Source organism: Mobula birostris, chromosome 24 (genome assembly GCF_030028105.1).
Source record: "Mobula birostris isolate sMobBir1 chromosome 24, sMobBir1.hap1, whole genome shotgun sequence".
NCBI classification, from domain to species: domain Eukaryota; kingdom Metazoa; phylum Chordata; class Chondrichthyes; order Myliobatiformes; family Myliobatidae; genus Mobula; species Mobula birostris.
In genome coordinates, this window is record NC_092393.1 from 28959231 (window position 1) to 28982260 (window position 23030).

The 23030-nt window shown below is 41.5% G+C and overlaps 1 protein-coding gene across 1 annotated transcript in view; it reads right to left on the reverse strand.

The window, feature by feature from the left end:
• LOC140187165 (bMERB domain-containing protein 1-like) overlaps positions 1-23030 on the reverse strand; it is a 74782-nt gene that overhangs the window by 42521 nt on the left and 9231 nt on the right. Inside the window, exon 2 of the mRNA XM_072242179.1 lies at positions 14559-14679. Coding sequence (XP_072098280.1) covers positions 14559-14679 — 121 coding nt within the window. The remainder of the gene's footprint in view (positions 1-14558; positions 14680-23030) is intronic.

Here is a 23030-nt window from a genome sequence, read left to right on the forward strand (position 1 = left end):
GAGCTTGAGGACTGTGGTGTAGATGAGGGATAAGGTCAATATTCAAAAGAGAGGCTGGAGATGAGCTTGGCAGCAGTGAGGTCGATACTGTGGGGAAGGTTGCCTTGAAGGCTAGAAGACTGACCTCAATGCTGATAGAACATTCTAGTCCTAATGACAACCAGTGATGGTCATTCTCCAGGATAGCATGGCTCAGTCTCGCTGGGAACACTCCAAAAAGAGGGTCATGACATCACCTGATCTACACTAATGTGGTATCAAGTCAGATACGTAAACATACCTCATGCAAGGAAGCATTCAAATGATGTTCCAGAAAGATTCAAAACAACATGGAAATAGCTGTTATCACATTTTATAATGTAAAAAGAGCACTTTCAGTTGTGTAGTACTGAAATAAGTAGCAGGGCACTGTTTAGTCTCCAGGCCATTGTATTTACATTGGATGCAATGAGTAATTCATGAACAGTAGCTAATTCTTGACTTTAGATCAGGGGTCCCAATTGTTATAAGCCATGGACCCTTACCATTAACTGAGGGGTCTGTGGACCCCAGGTCGGGAACTCTTGTTTTAGATGAATGTTTACCCTTATATAATCTATGTTGCATTCAATTTAATTTTATCTCATTGTATGCAATAGTAAGGATGTTGTATAAATAAGAGCTAGGCCCTGTTACTGTGCTGTACCTCTAGTCATAGTCATAGTCATACTTTATTGATCCTGGGGGAAATTGATTTTCATTACAGTTGCACCATAAATAATAAATAGTAATAGAACCATAAGTAGTTAAATAGTAATATGTAAATTATGCCAGTAAATTATGAAATAAGTCCAGGACCAGCCTATTGGCTCAGGGTGTCTGACCCTCCAAGGGAGGAGTTGTAATGTTTGATGGCCACAGGCAGGAATGACTTCCTATGCAACTCTGTGCTGCATCTCGGTGGAATGAGTCTCTGGCTGAACGTACTCCTGTGCCCACCCAGTACATTATGTAGTGGATGGGAGACATTGACCAAGATGGCATACAACTTAGACAGCATCCTCTTTTCAGACACCACCGTCAGAGAGTCCAGTTCCATCCCCACAATATCATTGGCCTTACAAATGAGTTTGTTGATTCTGTTGGTGTCTGCTACCCTCAGCCTGCTGCCCCAGAACACAACAGCAAACATGATAACACTGGCCACCACAGACTCGTGGAACATCCTCAGCATCGTCCGGCAGATGTTAAAGGACCTCAGTCTCCTCAGGAAAAAGAGACGGCTCTGACCCTTCTTGTAGATAGCCTCAATGTTCTTTGACCAGTCCAGTTTATTGTCAATTCATATCCCCAGGTATTTGTAATCCTCCACCATGTCCACACTGACCCCCTGGATGGAAACAGCGGTCACCGGTACCTTAGCTCTCTTCAGATCTACCACCAACTCCTTAGTCTTTTTCACATTAAGCTGCAGATAATTCTGCTCACACCATGTGACAAAGTTTCCTACCATAGCCCTGTACTCAGCCTCATCTCCCTTGCTGATGCATCCAACTATGGCAGAGTCATCAGAAAACTTCTGAAGGTGACAAGACTCTGTGCAGTAGTTGAAGTCCAAAGTGTAAATGGTGAAGAGAAAGGGAGACAAGACAGTCCCCTGTGGAGCCCCAGTGCTGCTGATCACTCTGTCGGACACACAGTGTTGTAAGCACACGTACTGTGGTCTGCCAGTCAGGTAATCAAGAATCCATGATACCAGGGAAGCATCCACCTACATCGCTTCAGCTTCTCCCCCAGCAGAGCAAGGCGGATGGTGTTGAATGCGCCGGAGTAGTCAAAATACATAACCCTCACAGTGCTCGCTGGCTTGTCCAGGTGGGCGTAGACACGGTTCAGCAGGTAGACGATAGCATCCTCAACTCCTAGTCAGGGCTGGTAGGCGAACTGGAGGGTATCTAAGTGTGGCCTGACCATAGGCCGGAGCAGCTAAGTAAATAAATAACTCTTTCTACTAATATTTTAAAAACATAATGCATTGTATTACTTCAAGATTATTGTTATAGTAATTTAGGTAAGTTTACAACTGCACTCAAAGTATCTGAACAATTTCGCATAAAGATATCAGCAAATTTACAACAAATTCAGGCTAATTCTATGATTAGTTCTAATCCAAATAGAATCACATTGACTTGAAGTTTCCATCCAATCCAAATAAACGTAGTAGCAAAGGGTTATTAGAAGCAACTATGACCTCCTCTACTGCCACGATGAGGACACCCTCAGGTTGGAGGAGCAACACCTCATATTCTTTCTGGGTAGTCTCCAACCTGATGGCACGAACATTGATTTTTCTAACTTTCAGTAATTTCTCCTTCCACTCCCTATTCTTTCTTTCCATTCCCCATTCTGGCTCCTCTCTTTCCTCTTCTCTTCTCCTTACCTGCCTATAACCTCCCTCTCCCTCCTCCTTCCCTTTTTCTCATTGTCCACTCTCCTCTCCTATCAGATTCTTTCTTCTTCAGCCTTTTAGTTTAACATTTTCCCCCTATCACCTCCCAGCTTCTCACTTTGTCCTTCCTTTCCCACTCTCCCCCACCCCCCCACGTGTTATCCCCTCACCTGGTTATAGTATTCATTTCAAGAGGAGTAGAATTGAAAAAAAAAAGGATAGTGAGGATCTATATGGTATTGGTCAGACTGCACTTGGAGTATTGTGAGCACTTCTGGGCCCCTTATCTAAGAAAGGATGTATGGGCATCGGAGAGAGTCCAGAGGAGATTCACGAAAATGATTCCGGGAATGAAGGGGTTAATGTGTAAGAAACAAGTGATGGCTCTGGGCCTATATTCACTGGAGTTCAGAAGAATGAAGGGGGATTCTCTTTGAAACCTATCAAATACTTAAAGGCCTAGCTGGAGCGGACGTTGAAAGGATGTTTCCTATAGTGGGGAATTTCAGGATCGGAGGGCATAGCCATGTAAGATAAGGATATCCCATTTGAACAGTGGTTCCCAAACTTCTTTGGGTTACCACCCACTTAGCTCCCAGACCATATCCTCAGCAAACCCTCTCCCTTTCCAGCCATTACATAAAAACTATAAAGAACTTTGATTTACGATGCGCAGTGAAAGAAAATAGAAACTACGAATACAAACACTGCCGTGACAAATAATTGCAAAAATTATTCAAACATATTTAAAGCTACAAATAAAATTATTTATTTAATTACAGTTAAAAACCAGTTTTCATCAACAATTTCAGAGTATATATTAAATTCAAGTATTCACTACTTCATTGCTTTTTCACCTTTTAATGAGGTGGATGGGCTTGGTGTAGTGATATCAGCTTCTCAACATCAGGCCGAATGTCACTCAGAAGGAGTCTTGGATCCCCACGTTAAGTAATTTGCAGTCTGTTTCACTGCTTTGAAAGAAGTTGGGTGATTTCTCTGAATATGGTGTTGGAAAGGCAATAAAGAACATCCTGACCTTTATCCACAGTGCAGGATAGAGTTCAGAGATTCCTTTCTGCAACCAAATGACTTGATATGATTTTTTGAACCACGGCCTCGGGTCAAAGTCAATTTGTAGTGAGATCAGTTCTTCCTCTATCCTTCCTGTTAATTCCCCATTACAAGTGTTCAGGAATGGATTTATTACCCAATTTGGAATTTGAATTGAGTGAAGATTCTGAAATCTTCTGACTTGTCATTAAGCAGCTCACCCAGGTGGGCATAGTATACATGAAGCTTATCATCTGATAATCTTCCTTCCTCTTCCAACTCAGAAAGCCTCGGAAAATGGAAAAGGTTGCGACAGCCAATGTTATACTTAAATAGGGTTAACTTGAGCAAGAAATGTGGAGAAATCTGATCTGACTTTGGTAAGGTTCACATCATTTCCTTGAAATTGAAATTTGATTTATTTAAGCTTTGCAAATAATTCTGATAAAGAAGCAATGATATGCCTAATATTCTTGAGTTGATTACTGAATGAATCATTGGAGTCCTCAAAAAATTTTATCAGAGCTTCAAATAGTGCATAAAAGCATCTCAGACAATTTCGTTTTGAGAGGCGTCTGAATTCTGTGTGCAACAACAAGCATTCAAACTATTCATCATTCTCAATACAAAGTTCTCAAAATAGTCAAGGATTGAGAGCATGGGACTTGATTTTATTTACTGCTGTGATAACAGTATTTAATAATTTGTGCAGCCAATCACTTACTATTTTTGAGACAACATTTCTGTGAATTACACACTGAATGGTAAATACATTGGGTACAGCATTGTTCAAGAAAATAATACCGCTACTTGGTGTCCTGTCATTGATGGTGCCCCAACTGTTGTACAAGCAAGAGTGCTGGAGAGCAGAATGCCCTTCTCTTTGGAAAAAAATGTTCAACAACCTGAAATATTGACTCCGCTTAGTATCTATTTCTAGTCCCTTTGCAAACAACAACTGTTGACCATGCTTTCATCATTTATGAAGCGAACAGAACCATGAAGCAAAGATTCGCTGCCTGACAAAATTGACTCATCCAACTACAGAGCAAATTCTGTTGCCCTACGGATATTGCACAACGTGTTTTCCAGAGTATCAGACGTTTCATCTATTCATCTTTGAACAGAGTCATCGCAGAGCGGAATCACTTTAATTATTCGGTCTGGTGACTTATGTAAAACTGTACTCAGAACCTGTTATACTGCTGGCAGAATCAGTTCTTCTCCAATTGTATGGGGCTTTCCAGATTTAACAATGAGCAATGTGAAACACATAAACCATTAGTGGTTTGTTGTGAAGTGCTGGCAAGCATGCTTTGAAGTGTTTTCCGTTTCTGGAAGTTTTCACAAAGTGACTGAAAATAAGCAAAATTCTTGTTCACTTTATCAAAGTTGTATTATCTTCAAATATTCAAGGAGTCTTTAAATGTGGTCAAGACTACTTGAAAGGGCACGGCGAAAGATTCTGAACTTTACCCCCTAATTCACAGGAACTACATCACAAGAATTGCATCAGTGTGTGATTAGAGTAAGGAAATCATACTAGCTAACACTGTACTACAGTAGTGAACATTGATAATGCATGGGCTGGGCCAAGAAATAACACAATTTCTTCAGTCCTGATTTCTCATGATATGCCAAATAAAGAAGTGTCACATTGCTTTTCAACAAGTATAACGTGCTTCGAGCAAAGTCTATGAGAATGATGGGTTAGCAAGATACGAGATGATTACATGATCATTGTAATCAATTATGAAGTACTGAGGAACAAATGTTTATAATAAGTGATTAATTTCTTATATTAAGCCTGTAATCTATCATCTACCCCTCTTGCTACCATGTGCCCCCCCACCACCTCCTTTACCTTTATCACCACTTAGAAACTCCCACTGACCCCAGGGGAGGCGATCTCACTCACTTTGGGAGCCACTGCTTTGGAACAGAGTTAAGGATGAATTTCTTTAGCCAGAGGGAATTCATTGCCGCAGATGGCTGTGGAGGCCAAGACATTGGGTACATTTAAACTGGAGGTTCATAGGTTCTTGATGAGTAAGGGCATCAAAGGTTATGCGGAGATGGCAGGTGAATGGAATTAACAGGGATAATAAATCAGCCGTGATGGAATGGAATGGCAGAGCAGACTCGATGGGCCGAATGGCCAAATGCTGCTCCCATGTCTTATGGTTTTATGATTTCACCTATCAGCTTTCAGCATGTACTCCTTCTCTGCCAACCCCCACCTTCTTATTTTGGCTTCCTTCCCCCTTCCTTTCCAGTCCTGACGAAGAGCCTCAGCCCGAAACTCTGGCTCTTTATTCCTCTCCATAGATACTGCCTGAACGGCTGAGCTCCGCCAGCACTTTGTGTGTGTGTGTTACTCTGGATTTCCAGCATCTGCGGAATTTCTTGTGTTTATGAACTGTGCTCTGAATATCAGCTGTGGGCAGATACTTGGAACGGGTGAGGCACGAGTCACTGCCTGAGGCCCACAAATACTGGAAAAAAAATCAAGTACCTTGCAGGGGAGGGAAATGGTGCAACTACATACAAAATCTTTCTGGGAGCATGGCGCACTCAGTCCAGTGAGAGTGAATAGATTTTACAGCACTGCAAAAACAAAAAGTTAATGATAACTGACAGAAGGTCTAACAGACAGCAGTAGGGTATGGTGCATCGCAGCCCTTAGAAAGGGAGTTGTCTCATAGATCTCAACAACTGAATCACAGATAAAGTGACAGGTAGTAACAGATAAGACAAAAATAGCCTGGCTGAATGGGTGAACAACTAGCAAATAGAATTTAATACAGGGAAGTAAGAAATGATAATATGGGAGAATGAATGAAGGGGAACGATGTAGTTCAAATAACGTGATCTTAAGGGTAGGAGTGACAGGGCATGCTGATAGAGTGGCTGATAAGTGATTCTGGGATTCTTAAATACAGACGTAGGGTTCAAAAACACAAATATTATATTGGAGCAACACACACAAAATGCTGGTGGAATGTAGCAGGCCAGACAGCATCCCTAGGAAGAAGCACAGTCGACGTTTCGGACCTAGACCCTTCGCCAGGACTAACTGAAAGAAGAGATGGTAAGGGATTTGAAAGTGGGAGGGGGAGGGGAGATCTGAAATGATAGGAGAAGACAGGAGGGGGAGGGATGGAGAAAAGAGCTGGAAAGGTGTTTGGCAAAAGGGATACAAGGCTGGAGAAGGAAGAGGATCATGGGATGGGAGGCCTATGGAGAAAGAAAGGGGGAGGGGAGCACCAGAGGAAGATGGAGAACAGGGAAGAAGTTATTGTGAGAAGGACAGAGAGAGAAAAAAGAAAGAGGGGGATAAAAGGAAGGAAGAAAGGAAATAAATAAATAAATAGGGGATGGGGTAAGAAGGGGAGGAGGGGCATTAACGGAAGTTCATGCCATCAGGTTGGAGGCTACCCAGACAGAATATAAGATGTTGTTCCTCCAACCTGAGCGTGGCTTCATTTTGACAGTAAAGGAGGCCGTGGATAGACATTTCAGAATGAGAACGGGACATGGAACTAAAATGTGTGGCCACTGGGAGATCCTGCTTTCTCTGGTAGACAGAGCGTAGGTGTTCAGTGAAATGGCCTCCCAGTCTGCGTCGGGTCTCGCCAATATATAGAAGGCCACACTGGGAGCACCGGACACAGTATATCACACCAGCCGACTCACAGGTGAAGTGTCGCCTCACCTAGAAGGACTGTCTGGGGCCCTGAATGGTGGCGAGGGAGGAAGTGTAAGGGCATGTGTAGCACTTGTTCCGCTTACAAGGATAGATGCCGGAGGGAGATCGGTGGGAAGGGATGGGGAGGATGAATGGACAAGGGAGTCGTGTAGGGAGCATTCCCTGCGGAAAGCAGAAAGAGGGGGGGAGGGAAAGATGTGCTTGGTGGTGGGATCCCGTTGGAGGTGGGGGATGGTACGGAGAATTATATGTTGGTTGGACCTGGAAGCTGGTGGGGTGGTAGGTGAGGAAAGGGGAACCCTATTCCTAGTGGGGTGGCAGGAGGATGGGATGAGAGCAGATGTGCGTGAAATGGCAGAAATGCGTTTGAGAGCAGAGTTGATGGTGGAGGAAGGGAAGATCCTTTCTTTAAAAAGGAAGACCTCCTTCGTCCGAGAATGAAAGGCCTCATCCTGAGAGCAGATGTGGCGGAGACGGAGGAATTGTGAGAAGGGGATGGCATTTTTGTAAGAGACAGGGTGGGAAGAGGAATAGTCCAGGTAGCTGTGAGAGTCCGTAGGTTTATAGTAGACATCAGTAGATAAGCTGCCTCCAGAGATAGAAAAGGGAAGATCTAGAAAGGGGAGGGAGGAGTCGGAAATGGACCAGGTAAATTTGAGGGCAGGGTGAAAGTTGGAGGCAAAATTAATGAAGTCAACGAGCTCCGCATGCGTGCAGGAAACAGTGCCAATGCAGGCGTCGATGTAGCGAAGGAAAAGTGGGGGACGAATACCAGTATAGGCTTGGAACATGGACTGTTCCACAAAGCCAACAAAAAGACAGGCATAGCTGGGACCCATATGGGTGCCCATGGCTACACCTTTAGTTTGGAGGAAGTTGGAGGAGCCAAAGGAAAAATTATTAAGAGTAAGAGTAATTTCACTAGACGGAGGAGAGTAGTAGTAGAGAGGAACTGGTTAGGTCTGGAATCCAAAAAGAAGCGGAGAGCTTTGAGACCTTCCTCGTGGGGGACGGAGGTATATAGGGACTGGACATCCATGGTGAAAGTGAAGCGGTGGGGACCAGAGAACTTAAAATTATTGAAGAAATCCAGAGCGTGAGAAGTGTCATGAACATAGGTGGGAAGGGATTGAACAAGGGGGGATAAAACCGTGTCGAGGTATGCAGAAATGAGTTCGGTGGGGCAGGAGCAAGCTGAGACAATGGGTCTACCTGGACAGGCAGGTTTGTGGATCTTGGGTAGGAGGTAGAAACGGGAAGTGCGGGGTGTGGGAACTATGAGGTTGCTGGCAGTGGATGGGAGATCCCCTGAGCGGATAAAGTCGGTGATTCTGTGGGAGACAATGGCCTGGTGCTCCTTGGTGGGGTCATGATCGAGGGGTAAATAAGAGGAGGTATCAGTGAGTTGTCGCTGTGCCGCAGCAAAGTACAGGTCAGTACGCCAGACTACAACAGCGCCTTCCTTATCAGTGGGTTTTATAGTAAGGTTGGGATTAGTGCGGAGGGAGTGGAGAGCAGAGTGTTCGGAAGGAGTGAGATTGGAATTGGAGCAAGGTGTGGGGAAGTCGAGACAGCTGATGTCCCGTCGGCAGTTAGCAATAAAGAGATCCAGAGCAGGCAGAAGACCAGAGCGGGGTGTCCATGAAGAGGAGGAGGGCTGAAGACGGGAGAAGGGGTCATCAGTGGGGGTGGAAGAGTCCTTGCCGAAGAAGTAGGCGCGAAGACAGAGCCGGCGAAAGAAGAGTTCAGCGTCATGGCACACACGGAACTCGCTGAGCTGTGGACAAAGGGGGACAAAGGGGGAAATGAGCGTGGCTTCGATGGTAGGGATCTTTGATGATGAGAATCTGCTTTACTACGGCAATGTTTCATGTAAATGGGTTCAATGGTTGGGAGGGCTTTACCCATGATGTACTGGGCTGAATCTACCTTTTGTAGGATTTTGTGCTCGAAGCAATCGGTGTTCCCATAGGATGTAATGTAGCTAGTCAGCATTTTAACTATAAGTTTAACTATAACTGGAGATTATAGGCCATTCTAGTCGTCCAGTTTTAGAAAGGCTGTAAGGTCCTGGAGAGCCTACAGAAAATAATTACTACAATAGTTCCAACCATGAGGGATTTTAGCAATAACGTCATTTTCCAAAAACCACAATTATTTTTCTTGGAGCAAGCAGCTTGTGAAAAGATTGGTTAGAAATATACTGGATTAAAAATATGAGAAAATCTGCAGATGCTGGAAATCCAAAGCAACACACATAAAATGCTAGAGAAACTCAGCAGGTCAGGCAGCATCTATGGGAATGAATAAAATTTGACATTTGGGCCTGTGCACTGTACAATAGCTTCGATATCAATGTGATCCTTGAGCCTGAGGGTTTTTAGCAAGAGTTGAAATATCTGGTTAAGTTGTGACAGCAAACGCCTTAAGTCCGCATGTATAACAATATCCAAGCGGTTTCTGTTTTTTATGAGTTTGTGGTTCACTGCACTGAAACCTCCTTTCAACAAGGTAGGAGGATGGAAACACAATGAAGAGCAATTTGGTTCTTCTCCAAAGACCAGGAAACTTCATATGTCAGTGTAGCCACATACCACAAAAGCTGACATTTTTGAAAAGTATTTTTGTTTCTTCGTCATTCTGAATTTTGATAATTTATTCTTGCAAACTCTCTTCCTGTCCTTCCACCTTGCAAAGAAATTACCCAGTCTGGAATTTCCAGATTGTTCAAACCCTTGAATAGATTCCGAAAATCCTTGTTTAGTGACTTCAGGTGTAAACAGTACCTTTGAAAATCACTGTCAGTGAAAGTGATACTTTCCATACTCTCCATGCAGGGAAACTGTGAGAACATTCTTCTCCCAATGTTTTGCTTATACTTCCAATTTTCCCATAAAAGTGAACAATGAACTTTTTGCCTGGATTAAATTGAAATTGTCACTCGGCAGTTTCATATTTAGAATGTTCATTTTGTCATACAGATCGGCTAAGTATGCCACATCTCCACATAGAGGTTCAATCTTGTTTCCCAAGCTCTTGTCGACTTTGAGCAAAAATTCAACCACAGTGTCAAAAAGATCAAAGAAACTTTTTAAACAGCACCTTTTTGACAGCCAATGCACTTCAGTGTGAAGTAGCAAGTTTTCAGACTCTTCATCATTATCTTGGCATAACTGACGAAATATTCTGCTATTTAATGGATGAGCTTTTGTTTTGTTGATCGCAGATATTACAAGAGTCATGCTTGAAAAAAGTCACTGGCTGAGGATTTTGGTTGTGAGATGTTAATGATGGATTGCAAACAGACTTGGAATTTCTTTTTTCATAAACGCCACTAAACCAACATGGTGAACTGTCATATATGGTGCTCCATCTGTTGCACAAGAAATCATGTTCCTCATCAGAATACTTTTATCCCAATAAACATTTTCAGCTCACTGTAGATTGATTCTCTGTTGATAATTGTTTTTAACTTTTTACAAAAGAGAATCTTTTCATAAATGTTTCCATTTTTGATAAACCATACATATGCCATTAGCAATACCTCATTGTCTCACACAGTCAACTCATCCAGCTGTATCCCAAATTGCTTTTTATAGCTCTGTGCATAGTTAATACTCAATGTCTTCACTCATTTTGTCAATATGACGAGCTACAGAGTTACTCAGAGGAGTTGATTTTAAAATACGGGTATCCATTTTGAGAACAGTGGTGAGCACATCTGATACAGCTGGCATTAATAATCTTTCACCAGTTGTATGAGATTTTCCACACTTTGCTATTATTTTGGAAATGTTATAAGAAGAATGAAATCACTATCAAGGACATTTTTAACTTTCTTGGCAAATGATTCGAGTGTGCAATGCTTTTAAAATGCTTCTTTCACCTTCTGGAAATGACTTATATCATAAGTAGCCTTTTCAGGGTGTCTTTTACTGTTTCTGCAATCTTGATGGTTTTATGGCTTCATTAGACAGTACAGTATTACAGATAAGACACATAGGGCATCGTTGATCTGATGGGAATGGAATAAAACCGCACTTCAGGTATATAGCAATGTACTGATGCACTTTCTGTAGTTTCTGTTTCTTAGCTTGATTAGCATTCAAGGCTTCACCACCTTCAGACTCATAGAGATCATGCCGTACATATTTATCCATCATTAATGGGGCTAAAAAAAATTTAAAATTAACACAGACTGGGAATGCCTACTGGATGTTGACGATGGCAGCAAATTGACACAGCTGGTCAGGTCTTGTGCCTCAAATTACACCTCCTGATGACTTCTATTTCCCCTAACGCCCCCTTAGGACGGAGAACCACCCCCTGAGGGGTCAATACTGCCCCCATTGGGAGTCACTGTTCTACACACAAAGGCCTTTCCTCCGCTTGGTGCTGCCAGTGCAGGACATCGGTCAGGCTGTGGATCATGGCTGTTGAGAGTAGAGGAGGAGAAGGGGGAAAGTAAGTAGACAGAGGATTGAGATGGAATAAAGTAAGGGTCAGGGAAAAGGAATCACAATCATGGACATGGAGAGGACCAGAGTTTAGTAGGTCAGAGAGGGGATAAGAGCTTTGTCAGAGTTTTTTGGAAAGAGCTTTTCATATTCAAAATGGTTTATGGAAGTATGGACCAAAGAAACCAATTAATAAAAATGGTGAAAACCTCTGTCACCCCAACTCCCATTTAGTTAAGAATGAAGACTTCAGCCTTTTAGTTACGGGTGATTTGTACAACTGGCAATTCTCACAAAAGCAGACACAGCTTTCTCAGGTGACCTCACTGCATATCTTAGTGACCACAAGTATCTGCAAAGTATCTGAATCTAATCTGTAACAAAACAGGCACAAAAGGTCAATCTTGATTTGATAAAAGTTCAACCATAAGGGTCAAACACTAGGTGACAGAATTCCCCTGCAGTTTTCTAAAATAAATTCCAAATCCTCCAAAACAACTTATTAAAGAGCTTCACAAAAAAAATCAATATACTTTTCAATATATCTTTTGTTCTTCTAACCAAGTTCATGACAGTCCTCACCCTGCCTCATGACCAGGTATACAGACAGCTGTTGACTTGCTGACGGGAAACACAGTAGTGGTGAACGGCAGCTTTTTGGACTAGAAGTAAATGTACTGTTTGGTTCCTCAGGGAATGATGAAAGAACCACCGGAATTCTTAATAAACATGGATCTCTTGGGCTCTACACTACAACACAGCAGTTCCTTTCTCCAGAGGAAACATTGTTCATTCCTTTCTGAGAATGCAAACAGATTGTTTTCATTTGGAATGGAATTTTTTTTTGCTGGTTCACAGGCACTAGGAAGAAGGTGACAGTTTTGTTATTCGGCTACTGCATTTCTGCAAGGCCCTTTAAGGCTCTGAACCTGTGCCATCCAACAATGGTTGCAATTTAATTTAGCAAAGTTTGTCATATGCCTGCACTCCCGTGGAATCTGGCACACCTCAATATGTCCACATCACCCAGTGTTTCATGGTAGACTCAAACATTCTGTCTGCATGGTGAATGAAACAATGAAGCAATGGCTGCTACACAGGAGAGTTGAGTTGCACTGCTAGCATTAGCTGGATTTGTTTCTGCTTATATATAGGATCATCTCCCATTCCACCATGCCAATGGATTCAAATTCAAGTTTAATTGTCAATCAACCATACATGAACACTTATGAAAACTGCCAAATGAAACAGCATAACTCTGGGGCCTAGGTGGAAATCACACTACCAATAATCACACAGAGCAGTAAAGGGTCATCGAAGACCCTGAGCCCATGAATGTTACAGGACTATGCAATTGAACACAATACATCTTGTCTTCTGCTGAGCGAAAAATGGCGGGGCGAGGGGGGGGGGTAGCAGGCAGCACTAACTCCAGTTTGGATGTTGCACCATGTTGCCTCCCGTGGAGCACATCGACTCTGATGCCACTCTTCTGGGCGGCTGTAAACAAGCAACACCGCGCTTTCAGGCCACACAGCTCCCCTGCTGCCCTGAATCAGTGAACCTGGATCAACCTTCACAGATACAACTGAGAAAACCTCAGAGGATCAGGAAAATAATTAAGCTTATAACTGTGTTTAAATGTCAACATTTAGCCTATTGTATAAATTTATATGTACAAATAACTGATGATTTGTATGGGCTTATCTCCTTTTTTAAAAAGGAAGCAACTTTTGAAATAGGTACACCAGGGAATGACCTTAAGATATTGTCACACTAACCACTACAATTCAGTCATATATGTAACACCCTGGTTAAGAATTTTACTGCTATGCTGAAGGTATTTCATTTTAGCAGGTCTGTAGGAGCAGTCTGTTCTGCTTTCAGCCTGTTAGGGTTTGAGCTAAGATAAGAGGCTTGTTATTCAACTTAGGAATGTGCTGTCAGCCAATCAGGATAGTGGAATTGTGAGAAAGTTCTGGAGGATGCTGGGTTAGAAGGTCTTTGTTGGCAGGTGTTGGGAGAAGACAGGAGGATGAGGATGCTGTCCCTGTTGCACAAGGAACTTTGTGCAGTTGAATGGCTTCAAGGAGGAAGGACCAATACTCCCGTGGGAGAGTGACAGATAGGTTCAAGATAAGCTCCAACTAAGTGCACATTTGTCTATTTAAGAGTAATGGGCCCTTTTTGTTCTTTTCTCTCATTCCTTTAATAACTGTTTGCTTAAATTAGCATTCTTAAATATACTTCTTTATAATTGTATGCAATATACAATCTGTTATTTCTTGCTGGGGGTGGTAAATCACACAACATTTACACAAACTGGGGTTTGGGTGAGCAAGACATCTCAACCTCACGAATTTGGCGGGACCAAAGTTGTATACATCCTAGACATATGTAGCCGGGGAAAGGTGGGTTTCTCACAGCGGAATCCAGTGGCGATTAGCAAGGTGGGTAACGAGCTGGTTTTCCAGAGCCGCCTAGTAAAAGAGGGTTTCATACATCTTCAATAACGGTTGTTCTATTCATAGCTTCACCTCTGTTTACTTATTCATTCTAATGGGAACACAAGATATCCAACAGTCTACGCATACACAATAAATCACTTCTGGCAGCAGACCCGGGGCAAACTGCTACAAATCTACTACCCAGTGCCATTTCTCACTTTTGTGAGGTAGAATCTCTAGGCTACAATCTTTTGCCTGGTTATTCAAAAAGAGCAAATGTGTAGCACTTTAGGGTGAATAAAGCTAGTAATTTCTATCTCTCATTGCTACATATTCTGTTGAAAAACTACAGATAAGCAAGAAAGCTTACATCCTTCGACAAATATTAGAGTATCAGCAGCATAGAATTCAATCCATATATATCAATAATATATGTTAAAATCAAGGAAGCATTTTATACTCACATATATCTGAGTTCAGATTCTCTTCGAACCAATATATCTCTTATCCTTTCAATTTTAAATAGCTCATCTTCAATGTCATCCACTGTTATGGTAGAATCGGCCATTGATATAATATCTGTCTCTGTAACAGAAAGAAAGATATCAAAAAAATTGCAATAATAACAGAAATGGCTGGAAATATTCTGTCAGCTAGGCCAGCAACAGTGCAAAGAAAAACAGAAATAACATTTCAGGTATTAGAACATGGAAAAGTTAAAAAAAATCAAAACACTGAGAAGGTGAAGAGATGGAAAGAAGAATATCTATGATAGGGTGGAGATCAGTGAGACTAATTGATACAGTGGCACTGGTTGCTGAAAGAGGATGGTGAAGGCATTAGTAACAGCTGTTCTGTCTGGAGGAGATGTCAGGAGGAGGGGAAGAGAAGAGAAAACAATGCTGGAAATATGTGATAAAAACACGAGGGTTGCTAGCAATTTGATTTAAAAGTGAATGCTGGAAAGACCCTACAGGTCAGCTCTGATACACACGGGAAAGACTGATTATTTGAACTGCTGAATACAACTGTCCTCAAAACTACAATAATTGTACTTGAAAATTAAAATGGTATTCCTGAACTTACCTTGGGTTAAGTTGGAAGAGTGCACGAAACTCCAAAATGGAGGTCACCATATGGGTAGGATGGGGAAAGATAAATGTTCTGAAAATTGCTTATTCAACCTGCATTCAGCTTCTCTAATGTAGAGAAGATCACATTCTGTGCACTGGAAACAACTTACTAAATTATAAGTTCAAGTATTGACGGCTTCACCTGGAAAGAATGACTAAGACACCACACAAAGGGAAGGGAATAGGCAAAAGTAAAATAGTTGTATCTCCTGCGGCTGCATGGGAAAGGACCATGGTACGTAGAGTTGTGATGTGTTTGGTGATAGCATCCTTTTGATGATTATGGGAAAATATGGAGGATGATGCATTGAATGAGGAGGCTGATTGAGTGGAAGGGGAAGTGAAAGGGAATCTTCTCTTAGTTCTGGACAGGAAATGTGGGAGGGGGTTTCAGGGAAGAAGCAAGGGAAATAGAACAGATGCTGTCAAGAACATTGTCAAGTGTGGTGAAGCCTTGATTAAGGAAAAGAATGCATTTCAGAATTGGGCCTTCATCACATTAAGATGGCCAAAGGAACAAAAATCATACAGATTTGTAGTATCTTCAAGGAGTTGCAATATAATTACATTTTAATTCAGCTTTTTAAGACTTATACAACTTATACAAAAGAGGAAATATGTTTTATACCATATGACCTTCTGATCAGTGCCTGAACGATACTTACTTAAAAAGTCAAGGAACCAGTTCAAGAACCACATTCATCTAACGTGGACTGTTACTACTTTCTTGTTTCTACAGGTAATCCACAGATTTATTCTTGATAACCAATTACATTAAGCAGGTACACAAGATCTGCAAGTTCTTTAACTGCCAACATCACCTCTGTCATTCATTGTAAAACCATGTGTCACGCTAGCCCATTTCTAAGTTGCTGACACTTTCCCATTGTTCAACAACTCCTTTTAATAATCACAGAATCTTTATGAATTTCTTCTAAAGTACTGGGATAAACACTGGTCATTGCTAGCAATGTGTTAAAGATGAATCATACTGTAATCTCAATGATACCAAAATAAATCATTCTCCTTAACACTTTGTCCTTTATGAACAGTATACCGTTTCTTCTCCCTTGGAAGAACACTCAGATATTGGCTGTCAAAGTAATCCAAGACTAGCTAATTAAAATGGAATGTTAAAATTCACAGAAGAAATTTCCTGTTTTGAAAGGTTTACTCATAGTTATTTGCCTTTCTTGTGAAATTAAACATATTGGGGAGGGTCCATATTCCAACAGATTATACAAAGTCCCTCCGAAGGATAATCTAACATTGCAGTGAGTCAGAATCTAAACTCAACATTAAGACGAAGCTATGACAGAATGTACAATGAAAGAATTACAAACTTACAATGTAGCTTTCATATAGTAAATAGAATAATTTTACATATTAAACTAAAATGAAGGAAACTCTTATTTCCATGACATATAGGGAAGAGAATAAAAGATGATGGAAGAGGTTAAAAAATTGAAATGAGAAAATACAAAACTAAATATTGAAAGAATACTCTCTCGCAATGTATTTTCAAAAGGCATATTTTGAACATTCAATATTTAATTGTCTAAGTTTGATATGTTAATTTTCTTAAAATAAGGTTCTAAGAAAATAAGGTTTTCTCAACATCAGCAAAAGAAGTAAATATTTTCTGAATGATAACAGATGAAAGATGTTAAAATATTAATATCCAGCTGTAAGTGTCAATTTGAATCAGGCATGTGGTGATGTAGTGCCATAATTAAATTGCTTCCCATGGGTAAGTCAAAAGGAAAGTTGACTGGCACCTGATGTGCTGGTATCAAAGCATCAAATCCTGGCAGCAGTTGTTCACCCAGTCAGTCATTAGATGCAAGGATCACATGGAGTGCAACAGATAAAACATAGACAGAAGGATGGAAGTTTAGAGATAGGTGATAGAAAACACTTCTAACTGGAAATTTCAACAATATTTATTTTAAATTTGTAATTCCACACATTATGACATTGCATGATGTTCCTTTATTACCCACAAAGCAACAGCAAAGGCTGTTGTGATTTAATGGATTAGATATTGTTAAATAATCGGCTTGGTCGGGTATTAATACTTAACCAAAGGGATTCAAAGTACGTTTATTATCAAACTATGTAGCAGTATACAACCCTGAGATCTGTCTTCTTCACAGACAGCCACGAAACAAAGAAAGCCATGGAACTCATTCAATAAAAAACATCAACCCTCCCCACACATGAAAGACAAACCACACAAATGGCAACAAAAAGATCAACCCCCCCACCCCACGTGCAAATAACAAATCATGCAAATAGCAACAAGAAAGAATGAGCAAAAACACCATATAAAACAGAAAATCGAAAGAGTCCATGTTCATTTCAGCTCTGTGTTCATTATCTGCAGACCGCCCCAATTCAAAGTTGTTGAAAATAACAACAGAAAACGAAGCAACCAGAAACTACAATTAAATTCACAAATCACAGAGCCAGTACTACAGTACCATGCTCCAACAGTATCAAGGGAGAGAAAAAGAGAGAAAGAGACCACTTGAATGCAGGGCCTTCCCGCGGGAGCCGCAAGTGAGGAGAGAGAGAGAGATACCATCACATGCAGACACCTTCCTCTGGCAGCAGTGAGTGAGAAGCTGGTAGACGTTGCTGAATACTCACTCACCTTCCGCACCCACCTCGATATTTTCAATCTTTTTCGACGCTTTAATCAGTCAGATTGGCGAGAAATGGAGTCAATCATGGCCTTGGAGCCGCTCACCTCCAAGAATCTTCTCGGAGACAACAAACTGCCAGATCACTCAGTCACCCGAAAACACACCACCAAACAGTAAATCACAGGCTCAATAGCAGAACCACAAATTTGAAAGAAAAAGAAGACAAAAAAGAAGTGAAAGAAACAATTATGGTTCATCTGGAGGATGTCGCCCATGGTAACGTTGTTCACAGGCATCATCTTCCTCCGGATCAGCTGAATAAATTTACCTAATCAAAGGAATTCGACACACTTTATGTTTTGAGAAAAAAAGTAAGAAAAAGCTTTCTAAATATAATAAATTTAGCTGGGGTATATTACAATTCATGTTCCTGATAAAACTATATACATGATCATAAATCCATGAAGGAGCACAACTGTGAAGAATAATAGAACATATTTTCCTCCTGTTATCGAAAATGAATCATTTTCCTTTATGTAATTAAAGTGACAACCTGGCACATACCATTAAAAAAAATGAGGGCTTTAAAATCAGTGTTACTGTGACTTACCCATTTTTAAACATAACTGGAAATTGATTGTTAAACTATACTGAATGATTTAATAGTCTCACTGGTGTCTTAGTAACTGAAGTATCTTTTCATAAGATAAAAATAATCTGCTTACTAGGAACACACACAAAATGCTGGAGGAACTCAGCAGGTCAGGCAGCCTCTACAGAAATGAATGAACAGCTGACATTTCGAGCCAAGGCACTTCTTCAGAACTGGAAAGGAAGCAGGAGATACCAACATTTAAAAGGTGGGGAAGGGGAAAGAGGATAGCTGGAAGCTGATAGGTGAAGCCAGGTGGGTAGGAAAAGTAAAGGGCTGGAGAGAAAGGCATCTGATAGGAGAGGAGAGTGACCATAGGAGAAAGGGAAGGAGGAGAGGCCCAAGGAAAATGTGATGGGCAGGAGAGAAGAGGTAAAAGGCCAGAGTGGGGAATAGAAGAGGAGAGGGTGAGGGAATTTAAAAATATGTACTTACTGGAAGGAGAAATCAATGTTCATGCCATCAGGTTGGAGGCTACCTGACAGAATATAAAGTGTTGCTCCTCCACCCTATGGGTGGCCTCATCTTAGCACAAAAGGAGGCCATGAAATGAACTGACATGTCAGAACGGGAATGGAACTCGGAATTAAAATGCCTGGCCACTGGGAAGTTCCGCTTTTGGCAGGTGGAGCAGAGGTGAGCGACAAAGCAGTCCCCCAATTTATTACACATCTCACCAATGTAGAGGAGGCTGCATCGAGAGCACTGGACACAATAGATGACCCCAGGAGATTCACACATGAAGTGTTGCCTCACCTGGAGGGGCTGAATGGATGTGAATGGACAGGTGTAGCACTGTGGCCACTTGCAGGGATAAGTGCCACAAAGGAGGTTGGTGGGGACAGACAAACAGACAAGGGAACCAGGGAGAAGGGGATCCCAGCAAAAAATGGAGTTGTGTTGGGGGGGGAGGGGGAGGTAAAGTTATGTTTGATGGTAGGATCCCTTTGGAGATGGCAGAAGATGCGGACAATGATGCATTGGATGCGGAGGCTCATGGGGTGGTGCTTAAGGACAAGAAGAACTCTATCACTGTTAAGGCGAAGGGAAGATGGGATGAATGTGGATATTTGAGAAATGGAGGAGATGCCTGTGTTTACAGAATCAATAGTGGGGGAAGGGAAACCCTCTTCTTTGATGAAAGAGAATATCTCTGATGTCCTGGAAAGGAAAACCACATCCTTCTGAGATGCAGCAAAGATGAAGGAACTGAAAAAAGGGAATAACATTTTTACAAGAGACAAGGTGAGAAGAGGTATAGTCAAGATAACCATGGGAATCGTTAGGTTTATAAAAGATATTGGTTGATGGTTTGTCTCTAGAGATGGAGTCAGAATGATTGAGAAAGGAGAGGAAGGAGTCAGAAATGGATGGAGTGAATATAAGGGCTGGGTGGAAGTTGGAGGCGAAATTGATGAAACTGACGAGCTCAGCATGGGTACATGAAGCAGTGCCAATGCAATCATCAACATAGCGGAGGAAGATTTGGGGAGCATTACCAGGGAAGGCTTGGAACATGGACTGTTCCATGTAACCAATGAAAAGGCAGATAGCTTGGGCCGATGCCTGCTTTACTAGTGTTCATTTATCCAGGAAAACAGGTGCAACTTGTAAAGTATTTCTGAACAACAGCAAGCAGCAGAATCTCACTATTAAAATCTGTGTAACGGCCTGTTTAGTGACAAGGAATTTTGTGATTTAAGTCTTCAACCATGGACAAAAAAAAACTAAAACATGATCCCAAGTGGCGTGGCATCCATCTGTTTAAAACTCATCTTTTTATGCCACTTTTGTCAGTTTCTCCCAGTGTTTGGAGGTATCACAGTGAAAACAAGCAGTAAAACCATACTTAGGGCAACATACACTAAATGTTGGAGGAACTCAGCAAGTCTGGCAGCATCTAAGCAAATGGATCAACAGTTGACATTTCGGGCAGAGACCCTTCTTCAGACAATTGTGCTGAAAAGGACTCTGCCTTTTAGAAGAACAAATGTTCTCTTTCTCTGTATTCTGTGTTTTTCTGTCACAAACTAACTTATGATACAAGCATTGATCACATTACCATAGTCAACAAGTGCAAAAATATGTACAAGCTAATACTTTCAGCAGTTTGTTGAAATTTACTGAACGTTTTGGTAAGGGTTTCCACTGAGAATGGGCAGAGGTCACCTAGTTCATCACTCTCAGGACAGCTGTCTGAGAGACAACTAATTACTTCATTCCTCTGCTCCTTCCCATAATCCTGAAAAAAAATCTTCTTCAATTATCATCTTGTTCCCTTTTAGAAGTTATTGAATCTGTTTCTAAATCACTTTCATATAGTGCTTTTCAGATATATAATTCGTGTAAAGTTTCTGTTATTATCCTCTCACCTTTTGCGGCTTCTGGCATTTACTCCTCAATTGCCAGAAAGTGTCTTTTTTAAAATGTATCTTTGGTGATTCTGAACACCTCTATTATGCCTCCACTGAATCTTCTCTGCCCCAAGGAGAACAACTCTAGCTTCATCAATCTTGGTATCATTGCAGTAAACCTCTACAGCAACCCTGCCCGAACTTGATATTCTCGCTAAAGTTTGCTGCCCAAAATATCCAGTATTTTATAAGTTAATATATCTTCCTTGCTTCTGTATTCTAAACCTATAGTTTTGAAGCTAACAATTCTACATTTCTCTCAAACACACTTCTCAACTGGAAACAAGAGAGAATCTGCAGAAGCTGGAAATCCAAACAACACATAAAATGCTGGAGGAACTCAGCCAGGCAGCATGTTTGGAAAAAAGTACAGTTGACATGTCGGGCTGAAATCCTTCGGCAGGACTCAACTGGACCTGCCTTTTGATGAATGTACACCTATGTTACAGCACTGCTTTTAAAATTGTACTGTTTCATTTACATAACTGTTCTCATTCTTCCTACTAAAAGAGTCACCTCACTCTTTTATACTTTTTATTTGCAATCTGTCTGCCCCTTTTACCTATATATGTCCTTGCATTGGCACACCATGTATTATATTCCATGTATTATGCTATTTGCAAAGTTCTTCATACTGGACATTTCCAAGTATATAACATGGTGTCAAAATCCATGCTACAAGTACATCTTTCGTAGGCATCCATTAGTCTCACAAGACCATGGATTTGCGCCTTGGAAGGTTTTCCTGGGCAAGGTTGTATGGAAGACCGGCAGTTGCCCATGCTGCAAGTCTCCCCTATCCATGCCACCGATGTTGTCCAAGGGAAGGGCACTAGGGCCGATACAGCTTGGCATTGGTGTTGTCGCACAGCTACGTGTGGTTAAGTGCCTTGCTCAAGGACACAACACGCTGTCTCAGCTGAGGCTCAAACTAGCGACCTTCAGATAACTAGACCGATGCCTTAACCACTTGGCCACGCACCGACATCCTTCATAGTTCTTTACAATCGGAAAATCAGTTGATCCACCTCAACACTTGGCGATAAACACACAATTTGTGGTGAAAGCCACTGGCCTTTCATCGCAAAGGTTTTCTCTATTTCCACTCAATCTCCAGAAATACACTTGAATGAATTAGGAGATCCAGAATAAGCCTGTACATTGACACAGCTGATCTTGAATATTTCACCACAAGAAATGACTTTGCAGGGAAAAAGAAAATGCTGCTGAGTTTGTAAAACTGAAATATTACTGTTAGCTACTATGATAAGACGTCAATTGGATACCACAGCCTAAAAGAATAGAATTTCTAAGAAAAGGAAGCAAAACTGTGGTTTTGTTAGTCCTGACGAAGGGTCTCGGCCTGAAACGTCGACTGCACTTCTTCCTAGAGATGCTGCCTGGCCTGCTGCGTTCACCAGCAACCTTGATGTGTGTTGGTGTCCGTTGTTGCCCCATTATATGAGGGATGTTAAGGCTTTGGAGAGGATGTAGAAGAGGTTGATCAGGATGCTCCCCGGGTTAGAGCTATAAAGCAGAGAGATTGGACAAACTTGGGTTGGTTTCTCTAGAGTGGCAGAGATAAATGGGAGATCTCATACAGAAGTTTATACAATTAGTATCTAATAAGAGTAAACAGCCAAGAATATTTCTCCCATGATTAAAATGTCTAACACCAGAGGGTATTTATTTAAGGCGAGAGTGGGGTAAGCTCAAAAGAGATGTATGGGGCAAGTTTTCATTTTTTAAAAAAATACAGAGAGAATGGTGGGTGCCTAGAATGCACTGCCTGAAGTGGTGGTGGAAGCAAATACAACAGAGGCATTCAAGAAGCTCTTAGATAGGCACATGAATGTGCAGAAAACGGAATTGTGTAGTCCGAAGGTTCTAGTTTAGTTGAGCATTTGATTACTAATTTAATTAGTTCAGCACAAAGTTGTGGCCCAAAGAAACATACACAAAATGCTGGAGGAACTCAGCAGGCCAGGCAGCATCTATGGAAAAGAGTACAGTTGACCCTTCAGCAGGACTGGAGAAAAAAAGATGAGGAGTAGATTTAAAAGGGGGGGGGGAGGGAGGTGAGAGAGAA